This window comes from Lolium perenne, chromosome 5, assembly GCF_019359855.2.
Source record: "Lolium perenne isolate Kyuss_39 chromosome 5, Kyuss_2.0, whole genome shotgun sequence".
In the NCBI taxonomy this organism is placed as follows: Eukaryota; Viridiplantae; Streptophyta; class Magnoliopsida; order Poales; family Poaceae; genus Lolium; species Lolium perenne.
The window spans coordinates 77,840,273-77,851,303 of record NC_067248.2 but is presented as its reverse complement, the minus strand read 5'-3'; the positions used below and the strand labels follow the sequence as shown (position 1 = coordinate 77,851,303).

Genomic DNA, 11,031 nt, shown 5'->3' with positions numbered 1-11,031 from the left:
GGGATCCGTTTGGCGAACGGAGCACAGGCTGACGTACAAGGACCTTGGGGATAATCTGTTCCAGCTTGACTTTCATGGAGAAGCGGACTTTCAATTCGTCATCAAAGGGGGAACCTGGCATCATCGCCACGATGCACTGGTCGTCGTTCCGTTCGGACGGGAGGAGTCTGCGGCAGAGGCCCGGCCTCTAGCTTTCCCTATCTGGGTTAGGGTTTATGACCTGCCGAGGAAGCTAATGACGAGGAAGAAAGGTGCAGCCTTGCTGGAACAGCTGGGTGAGGTGCTGGAGGTGGACACCGACGATGGTGAGCAAGCTAGCGGCCCCTTTTTGAGAGTTCGTTTGTGTTGGCCAATCCGGCAGCCTCTGGTGTACACGCTGCCTGTCTCTAGGCATGATAAAGTAACACGACACAACATCCGATATGAGAGGGTCCCGAATTTCTGTTTCTTCTGTGGGCGCATTGGCCATGCTCGTAAAGAGTGCAAGCTTGAGGTTGTTCCTCACCCTGGCCGGAGATATGGGCCAGAATTGAGGGTTTCGCCATTTAAGAAGTTCGATGCTCGGCGGTTCACGGTGAAGGGCAGGAAGCCACCTGCGGCCCGCAAGCTCTTTGATGATGAGGATGAGAGTAGCATCGGAGGTAGGGACCGCTCGCCGGGCTTCAGCTCACCAGCTGCATCGCGTGTCCAGTCCCCGGAGCGCTCTAGGCAAGATCAGCGAGCGCCCCCACCAGCACATGTTGACGAGGTGGGTGATCGCGCGCGGGAGAACACTGCAACGGATAAATCAGCACAGGAGGAACTTGCGCGGGATCTAAAGGATAGACTGAACGTCCATGAGTCACCGGCGAAGAGTGCACCTGTTCCTAACAGGGGTACTGCTCAGGCAGCGGATCGGGTGGCCAAAATGCAAGAGGCCACCGGAAATCTGAAGCGTACATTTGATGGGGTTCGTGAATTGAGGAAACAGTGGGAGGAAATGGCTGCTAAAAATAAAGCAATGCCGCCGAAGAGTAAAGATTCAGAGGAGACGGCGGAGCAGGAGCCGTCGGTAAACTCACCTTCAGTCAAGCCTGCTGGGGCTGCGAAGGAAGCTGGTACTTCAGGCCACCATACGGAGTCTAAGCGGTTTTGTGAAGTAACCGGAGTCAATTATCGGATCTATAAAAACCAGCGCGGAACGGTGAATCAATTAAGGATCCGTGAGCTCTTTGGCAACAGGGGAGGCGCGGAGTTACGTGCAAATAGCCAGTTGGGGAAAAGAGCGGCTGAGTTCGAGATGATCCATGCTCATGAGCAGGAGGAGTCTAGCTTCGAGATCCTTCTTGGCCCAATGCGTCTCAGAAGGGAGGAGGCATCAACAACGAACAATGAAAACATGTCGGGTCCTCAAGGCGAGGCCCGACATGAGCAATGAGTATCATAGGCTGGAACTGTCGGGGGGCGGGGCAATCCCCGACAGTTCAAGAGCTTGTCTGCCTAGTACAGACACATCACCCCAGTCTCGTATTTCTGTGCGAGACTAGACAACATCCTGACCGTGTGCGAAATCTGCGATACCGTCTGGGGATGAAAGGCTGCTTTGCTGTTAAAGGCGATGGTTCTGGTGGAGGTTTGGCTCTCTTCCATTCCGAGGACGTGGTGGTTGACCTGCTCTCCTTCAGTCACCGTCATATCGATGCTCATATCCAGGGTGGGCCGTTTGGAGCTAGGTGGAGGGGGACCTTTGTATATGGCGAACCAAGGCCGTCCGAGCGACATCATATGTGGACCTTATTGCGCAGGATCAAATCGGAGTCCTCTGAACCATGGTTGTTGCTAGGCGATTTTAATGAGGCGATGTGGCAGGCTGAACACTTCTCTAATATGAAGCGATCTGAGCGCCAGATGACAGATTTCCGAAGTGTGATGTCCTTCTGTGGTGTATATGATCTGGGGTTTACTGGAGTTCCTTGGACGTTTGATAATAAGAAGAAAGGAGTCCGTAATGTTAAGGTTCGACTTGACCGAGCAGTGGCGTCACCAGCGTGGTCGCTACGTTTCCCTGAAGCTAGAGTGCACCATTTGGTCTCATCGCGCTCGGATCACTGTCCCCTTCTGGTGTCCTTGGTCCAGGCTCGGGAGATGCAAAGGAAACCGACTATCAGGCGCTACGAAATCATGTGGGAGCGGGAGCCGTCGCTGGCGGCGACGGTCGAGGAAGCTTGGTCACGGCGTGTGGGGGCACGGGACCTAGGTGATATATGCTCCTCGCTTCGCACGGTCATGGGCTCCCTGTATGATTGGCGAAAGCAACATTTTAAGTCTGTGCCAAAGGAAATTGAAAGGAAGCGGAAGAAGCTGGAAGGCCTTTTGCTGTTATCGGATGAGGACAGTGTGCGTGCTCGGCAACAACTCCAATGTGAGATGGATGAACTACTATATATAGAAGAGCTGATGTGGCTGCAACGCTCACGAGTGGCTTGGCTGCGTGAGGGCGACAGGAACACTCGGTTTTTTCATCGTAAGGCGTCATGGCGTAGAAAGAAAAACCGCATCCTCAAATTACGACGGGAGGACGGCTCATGGACGGAAGATCCTGAGGAGATGGGAGTTAGGACGTCCTCCTTCTTCCAGCAGCTGTACACCAGAGAGGATGATGTTGATCCATCGGAACTGCTAGAGCTCTTCACATGTCAGGTTACTGCCGATATGAACGACACCTTGTGTGCCCCTTTTTCAGAAAAGGAGATTAGTGATGCTCTGTTTCAGATCGGCCCTCTGAAGGCTCCAGGTCCCGATGGTTTTCCTGCGCGGTTTCTGCAGCGAAACTGGGGCCTCCTTAAGAATGACATTGTCATGGCAGTACAGGAGTTCTTCAGATCTGGGACACTGCCCGAGGAAGTCAATGAGACGGCAATTGTACTTATTCCAAAAAAGGACAACCCTGAGGAGCTCAAGGATTTCCGTCCTATAAGTTTATGCAATGTTGTATTTAAAATCATCTCTAAATGCTTGGTGAATCGTCTCCGGCCTCTCCTTCAGGACATCATCTCTCCGATGCAGAGCTCGTTCATCCCAGGTCGGCTTATTACGGACAATGCCTTTATGGCTTTCGAGTGTTTTCACGCAATACAGAGTAATTCAAAAGAGCGGTCAAAATATTGTGCTTACAAGTTGGATATGGCTAAGGCTTATGACCGCGTGGACTGGCGCTATTTGGAAGGTGTAATGACGAAACTGGGCTTTCATAGCACATGGATACGGTGGATTATGCAGTGTGTTACCACCGTGCGGTATTCGGTTCGTCTCAATGGACATGCGTTGGACACCTTCACGCCTACACGCGGGCTACGCCAAGGCGATCCTATATCACCATATTTGTTCCTATTTGTCGCTGATGGCCTCTCTCGTCTGGTGCAACGGGAGGTGGAGCTTGGACGGTTAAATGATCTCAAAATCTGCCGGCGTGCTCCGGGCATGTCGCATCTTCTCTTCGCGGACGATAGTCTCCTCTTCTTCGAGGGATCGGTCCAACAAGCCAGGATTGTGAAGGACACTCTCGACCGCTATGAGAAGGCCACGGGACAGCTTGTTAGCTTGGGTAAGTGCTCGATCATGTATGGGCGCCAAGTCCCGGAGCATGTGCAAGAGGAAATCAAGCAAATTTTACACTATGACACATAGAGTTTTGAGGAGAAGTACCTAGGCCTCCCTGTTCCAGAAGGTCAAATGCATAAAGGGAAGTTTAAAACCTTGAAGGAGCGCTTCCAGAAGCGGCTGAGTGACTGGGTGGAGAAATATCTATCTAGTGGAGGAAAGGAGGTTCTAATAAAAGCCATACTGCAGGCCCTGCCTGTCTATGCCATGAGCGTGTTCCAATTCCCTGTTGGCCTAGTGGATGAACTGAACCAATTGATCCGAGATTTTCATTGGGGTGATGAGCATGAGCGGAGGCGCATGCATTGGCTGTCTTGGGACAAGCTGACCCAGCCCAAGCTAAGTGGTGGCATGGGCTTTCGTGATTTCCGAGTATACAATCAGGCTCTCCTCGCTCGTCAGTCTTGGAGATTACTGCAATTCCCGGATAGTCCGTGTGCACGTCTTCTTAAGGCGAAGTATTATCCTTCGGGCCACCTACTTGACACTGCCTTTATTCAGGATGTCTCCGCAACCTGGAAGGGCGTCATGCATGGGTTGGAGCTACTGAAGCAAGGAGCCATCTGGCGGATCGGATCGGGTTCTATGGTGAAAATCTGGCGTGATAACTGGCTTCCGCGGGCTGGGCATATGAAGCTATCAGGGATGAAACAACGGTGCAGACTGAAGTGGGTTTCCCAGCTTATTGATCCGGCGACAAACACATGGGATGAAGCCACCATTCGGGAGTTTTGCCTCCCAAACGATGTAGATGCTATCCTTCAGCTTAAGCTGCCTCAGCGGCGGACAGATGACTTCGTGGCATGGCTCCCAGAGGCCTCTGGGCTGTTTACTGTACGTAGTGCCTATCGTCTGGGTATGCAGCCGAAGACGGACGCTCTAAGCAGGGGACAGTGCAGCTCTGAACCGAATGGGGAGCGCAGTATTTGGAACCTGGTCTGGAAGACGCCCGTGCCGCAAAAAATTAGAATCTTCACGTGGCGCCTCGCTACCGACTCCCTGGCTGTCGCATCAAGTCTGCATCGGAGGATCCCACGAATATTGCCAACATGCGCGGTCTGTGGAGTGGAGGATGAGGACGCCCATCACTGCATGGTTCGATGCACACTTGCCCGCGCGCTCCGGGATGGCATGCGATCTGTCTGGCTGTTACCGTCAGACGCGGACTTCAGGTGTACTGGCCGCAGTTGGTTTCTGCACCTTCTGGATGGCGCTTCGAAGGAGATGCGCGTCAGGATACTATTCCTCTTTTGGCGAACCTGGCACCACCGAAACAATGTCATCCATGGTGACGGTAAGGCGTCCATTGCGGCATCAGTTCCGTTTCTACAGAGTTATGTCTTATCAGTGCATGCAGGCGCTCCAGAACCTGATCGGAAAGGGAAGGCAGCTATGTTTCCTCTTCGTCAACCTGGCCGAGCAGTAACAACGGACATTCCTTCTAATTGGGCTGCTCCTGAGCCGGGGTGGGTTAAGGTGAATACAGATGCTGGCTGGAGTGCAGCTGATGCTACCGGAGGGGTAGGTGTTGTGGTCAGAGATGAGCAAGGTGCGGTTCTTTTCTCGGAGTGGAAGACTCTTGCATGTTGCTCTAGTGCGGAGGAGGCTGAAGTGTTGGCTTGTCTTGAGGGACTCCGCTATCTAGCTGCTCATCCACACCAGCGGGGCGTTCTCGAAACTGATTGTGCCCGTGTTGTGGCTGTCCTGTTGTCGACAGATGAGGATCGGTTGGCACATTGGAGTCTGTTCAAGGAGGCCAAGGTTTTACTAAACATGCTGCTTCAAGTTAAAGTGTGTAAGGTGTCTAGGGTGAGCAACCGCGTGGCGCATGAATTAGCGCAATTAGGCAAGCGTGAGTGTGGTGTGTTGCGTGCGGCAGTCCCTTCCTGCGTGCTGGGAGTGCTCATGCGTGATTGTAAGAACAATGTTGCCTAATTAATAAAGCTCACCCAGGTTTCAAAAAAAAAAAGCCGGGCAATTGACAAATAGAAAAGGGCATAACAATGCACATACATGATATGATAAATATAGTGAGATTTAATCAGGGCATTACGACAAAGTACATAGACCGCTATCCAGCATGCATCTATGCCTAAAAAGTCCACCTTCAGGTTATCATCCGAACCCCTTCCAGTATTAAGTTGCAAGCAAAAGACAATTGCATTAAGTATGGTGCGTAATGTAATCAACAACTACATCCTTAGACATAGCATCAATGTTTTATCCCTAGTGGCAACAGCACATCCACAACCTTAGAACTTTCTGTCACTGTCCCAGATTTAATGGAGGCATGAACCCACTATCGAGCATAAATACTCCCTCTTGGAGTTAAGAGCAAAAACTTGGCCAGAGCCTCTACTAATAACGGAGAGCATGCAAGATCATAAACAACACATAGGTAATAGATTGATAATCACCATAACATAGTATTCTCTATCCATCGGATCCCAACAAACACAACATATAGTATTACAGATAGATGATCTTGATCATGTTAGGCAGCTCACAAGATCCAACAATGAAGCACAATTAGGAGAAGACGACCATCTAGCTACTGCTATGGACCCATAGTCCAGGGATGAACTACTCACTCATCACTCCGGAGGCGATCATGGCGATGAAGAGTCCTCCGGGAGATGATTCCCCTCTCCGGCAGGGTGCCGGAGGCGATCTCCTGAATCCCCCGAGATGGGATTGGCGGCGGCGGCCTCTCAGTAATGTTTTCCGTATCGTGGCTCTCGGTACAGAGGGTTTCGCGACGAAGACTTTAAGTAGGCGGAAGGGCAACGCGGGGGGCCACACGAGGGCCCCACACGCTAGGGCCGCGCGGCCAGGGCCTGGGCCGCGCCGCCCTAGTGTGGCGGCGCCTCGTGGCCCCACTTCCTTTCCCCCTCGGTTTTCTGGAAGCTTCGTGCAAAAATAGGACCCTGGGCGTTGATTTCGTCCAATTCCGAGAATATTTCCTTACTAGGATTTCTGAAACCAAAAACAGCAGAAACAAAGAATCGGCTCTTCGGCATCTTGTTAATAGGTTAGTGCCGGAAAATGCGTAAATACGACATATAATGTGTATAAAACATGTAGATATCATCAATAATGTAGCATGGAACATAATAAATTATCGATACGTCGGAGACGTATCAGCATCCCCAAGCTTAGTTCTGCTCGTCCCGAGCAGGTAAACGATAACAAGGATAATTTCTGGAGTGACATGCCATCATAACCTTGATCATACTATTGTAAACATATGTAATGAATGCAGCGATCAAAACAATGGTAATGACATGAGTAAACAAATGAATCATAAAGCAAAGACTTTTCATGAATAGTACTTCAAGACAAGCATTAATAAGTCTTGCATAAGAGTTAACTCATAAAGCAATAAATCAAAGTAAAGGTATTGAAGCAACACAAAGGAGGATTAAGTTTCAGCGGTTGCTTTCAACTTATAACATGTATATCTCATGATAGTGTCAATGTAAAGTAATATAACAAGTGCAATATGCAAGTATGTAGGAATCAATGCACAGTTCACACAAGTGTTTGCTTCTTAAGGTGGAGAGAGAGATAGGTAAACTGACTCAACAATAAAAGTAAAAGAAAGGTCCTTCAAAGAGGAAAGCATCGATTGCTATATTTGTGCTAGAGCTTTTATTTTGAAAACATGAAACAATTTTGTCAACGGTAGTAATAGAGCATATGAGTTATGTAAATTATATCTTACAAGTTGCAAGCCTCATGCATAGTGTACTAATAGTGCCCGCACCTTGTCCTAATCAGCTTGGACTAGCGGATCATCGCAATACACATGTTTTAACCAAGTGTCACAAAGGGGTACCTCCATGCCGCCTGTACAAAGGTCTAAGGAGAAAGCTCGCATTTTGGATTTCTCGCTTTTGATTATTCTCAACTTAGACATCCATACCGGGACAACATGGACAACAGATAATGGACTCCTCTTTAATGCATAAGCATGTGGCAACAGTTAATATTCTCATATGAGATTGAGGATATATGTCCAAAACTGAAACTTCCACCATGATTCATGGCTTTAGTTAGCGGCCCAATGTTCTTCTCTAACAATATGCATGCTCCAACCATTAAGGTGGTAGATCTCTCTTACTTCAGACAAGACGAACATGCATAGCAACTCACATGATATTCAACAAAGAATAGTTGATGGCGTCCCCAGAAGCATGGTTATCGCACAACAAGCAACTTAATAAGAGATAAAGTGCATAAGTACATATTCAATACCACAATAGTTTTTAAGGCTATTTTGTCCCATGAGCTATATATTGCAAAGCGAATGATGGAAATTTAAAGGTAGCACTCAAGAAATTTACTTTGGAATGGCGGAGAAATACCATGTAGTAGGTAGGTATGGTGGACACAAATGGCATAGTGGTTGGCTCAAGGATTTTGGATGCATGAGAAGTATTCCCTCTCGATACAAGGTTTAGGCTAGCAAGGTTATTTGAAGCAAACTCAAGGATGAACAGGTGCAGCAAAACTCACATAAAAGACATATTGTAAACATTATAAGACTCTACACCGTCTTCTTTGTTGTTCAAAACTCAATACTAGAAATTATCTAGACCTTAGAGAGACCAAATATGCAAACCAAATTTTAGCAAGCTCTATGTATTTCTTCATTAATGGGTGCAAAGTATATGATGCAAGAGCTTAAACATGAGCACAACAATTGCCAAGTATCACATTATCCAAGACATTTTAGAATTACTACATGTAGCATTTCCCGATTCCAACCATATAACAATTTAACGAAGAAATTTCAACCTTCGCCTTGAACATTATGAGTAAAGCCTAAGGACATATTTGTCCATATGCAACAGCGGAGCGTGTCTCTCTCCCATACAGTGAATGCTAGGATCCCTTTTATTCAAACAAAAACAAAAACAAAACAAACCGATGCTCCAAGTAAAGAACATGAGATGTGACTGAATAAAAATATAGTTCCAGGGGAGGAACCTGATGATGTTGTTGATGAAGAAGGGGATGCCTTGGGAATCCCAAAGCTTAGATGCTTGAGTCTTCTTAAAATATGCAGGGATGAACCATGGGGGCATCCCCAAGCTTAGAGCTATCACTCCTCTTGATCATAGTATATCATACTCCTCTCTTGACCCTTGAAAACTTCCTTCACACCAAACTTCAAGCAAACTCATTAGAGGGTTAGTGCACAATTAAAAATTCACATATTCAGAGGTGACACAATCATTCTTAACACTTCTGGACATTGCACAAAGCTACTGTACATTAATGGATCAAAGGAATTCATCCAACATAGCAAATACGGCAATGCGAAATAAAAGGCAGAATCTGTCAAAAACAGAACAGTCCGTAAAGACGAATCTGAAAGGGGCACTAGACTTTCTCAAATGGAAAAAATCATAACTAATGAAAGTTGCGTACATATCTGAGGATCACGCTCGTAATTTTGCAGATTTTTTCGAATTTTTTACAGAGACTTATGCCAGAATTCGTGACAGACAGCAATGCTGTTTCTGCGCAGCGATCCCAAATATAACATCAACTTTAGCATAGAAACTTTACTTGGCACAAAAACATGATAAGGAGAGGTTGCTACAGTAGTAAACAACTTCCAAGACTCAACAAAACAAAAATTGCTGTAGTAAAATAAACACATGGGTTATCTCCCAAGAAGTGCTTTTCTTTAACGTCTTTCAGCTAGGCGCAGAAAGTGTAATTCAAGTATTATCAAGAAATGGAGCATCAACATTATTACCTTGGGAGTTGGGAGTTTACTCTACAATGCATGTTATCTTATCTATGTAAGTTTCAGAGGCTCCCTTTTCATTATTCTTAGGCTTGCTATTCTCATCAAATAAATTTTCGGGAACAATCCAATCATAATTCTTTTCTAGTGCCTCGAACATTCCTACAAGCTTGCAAGGTATTGATGTCTTAATGTCCCCTCCATAATTAACATTATTAGTGTACTTCATCCTATCAATATCCATTTTTTCAAGGGTGCTAGCAAAGTTGGTGTAAGAACCAAGCATTTTATATTTAGTAAAGACTTTTCTAGCCTCTCTTGCTACACCACCAAATTCTTTTAGAAGAGTTTCTAAGACAAAATCTTTCTTTTCTCCTTCCTCCATATCAGAGAGTGTAAGAAACATATGCTGAATTATAGGATTGAGATTAAAAAATTTAATTCCCAACATGTCTACTAGAGAGGCAACAGCAATTTCGTAAGTAGGAGCAAGTTCTACCAAGTGTCTATCTTCAAAATCCTCAGCTATACTAACATGAGTGAAAAAATCTTCTATATTATCTCTTCCAATTATAGACCCTCGGCCTACCGGTATGTCTTTTAGAGTGTGCTTAGGAGGAAACATGATGAAATAAGCAAAGAGTAAACTAAGCAAATAAAGTAAAGACAAGTAACTAATTTTTTTTGTGTTTTTGATATAGAGAGCAAGACAGTAAATAAAGTAAAACTAGCAACTAATTTTTTTGTGTTTTGTTTAGGTGCAGCAAACAAACTAGTAAATAAAATAAAGCAAGACAAAAACAAAGTAAAGAGATTGGGAAGTGGAGACTCCCCTTGCAGCGTGTCTTGATCTCCCCGGCAACGGCGCCAGAAAACAGGCTTGATGCGCGTCGATGTACACGTCCGTTGGGAACCCCAAGAGGAAGGTATGATGCGCACAGTGGAAAGTTTTCCCTCAGAAAGAAACCAAGGTTTAATCGAACCAGTAGGAGCCAAGAAGCACGTTGAAGGTTGATGGTGGCGAAATGTGATGCGGCGCAACACCAGGGATTCCGGCGCCAACGTGGAACCTGCACAACACAACCAAAGTACTTTGCCCCAACGAAACAGTGAGGTTGTCAATCTCACCGGCTTGCTGTAACAAAGGATTAACCGTATTGTGTGGAAGATGATTGTTTGCGAAGAAAACAGTAAAGAACAATTGCAGTAGATTGTATGCGATGTAAAGAATAGGACCGGGGTCCGCAGTTCACTAGAGGTGTCTCTCCCATAAGATTAAAGCATGTTGGGTGAACAAATTACAGCCGGGCAATTGACAAATAGAAAAGGGCATAACAATGCACATACATGATATGATAAATATAGTGAGATTTAATCAGGGCATTACGACAAAGTACATAGACCGCTATCCAGCATGCATCTATGCCTAAAAAGTCCACATTCAGGTTATCATCCGAACCCCTTCCAGTATTAAGTTGCAAGCAACAAACAATTGCATTAAGTATGGTGCGTAATGTAATCAACAACTACATCCTTAGACATAGCATCAATGTTTTATCCCTAGTGGCAACAGCACATCCACAACCTTAGAACTTTCTGTCACTGTCCCAGATTTAATGGAGGCATGAACC

General features: G+C 46.4%; 1 protein-coding gene across 1 annotated transcript; it reads left to right on the top strand.

Annotated features, from left to right (window-relative positions):
• The first annotated feature begins 1,569 nt into the window (after positions 1–1,569).
• LOC139831529 (uncharacterized) lies at positions 1,570–5,574 on the top strand. Its single transcript, XM_071820824.1, has 2 exons — positions 1,570–3,573; positions 3,667–5,574. Exons 1-2 carry the CDS (start codon positions 1,570–1,572, stop codon positions 5,572–5,574), a joined length of 3,912 nt encoding a protein of 1,303 aa, XP_071676925.1.
• The last annotated feature ends 5,457 nt before the right edge of the window (positions 5,575–11,031 follow it).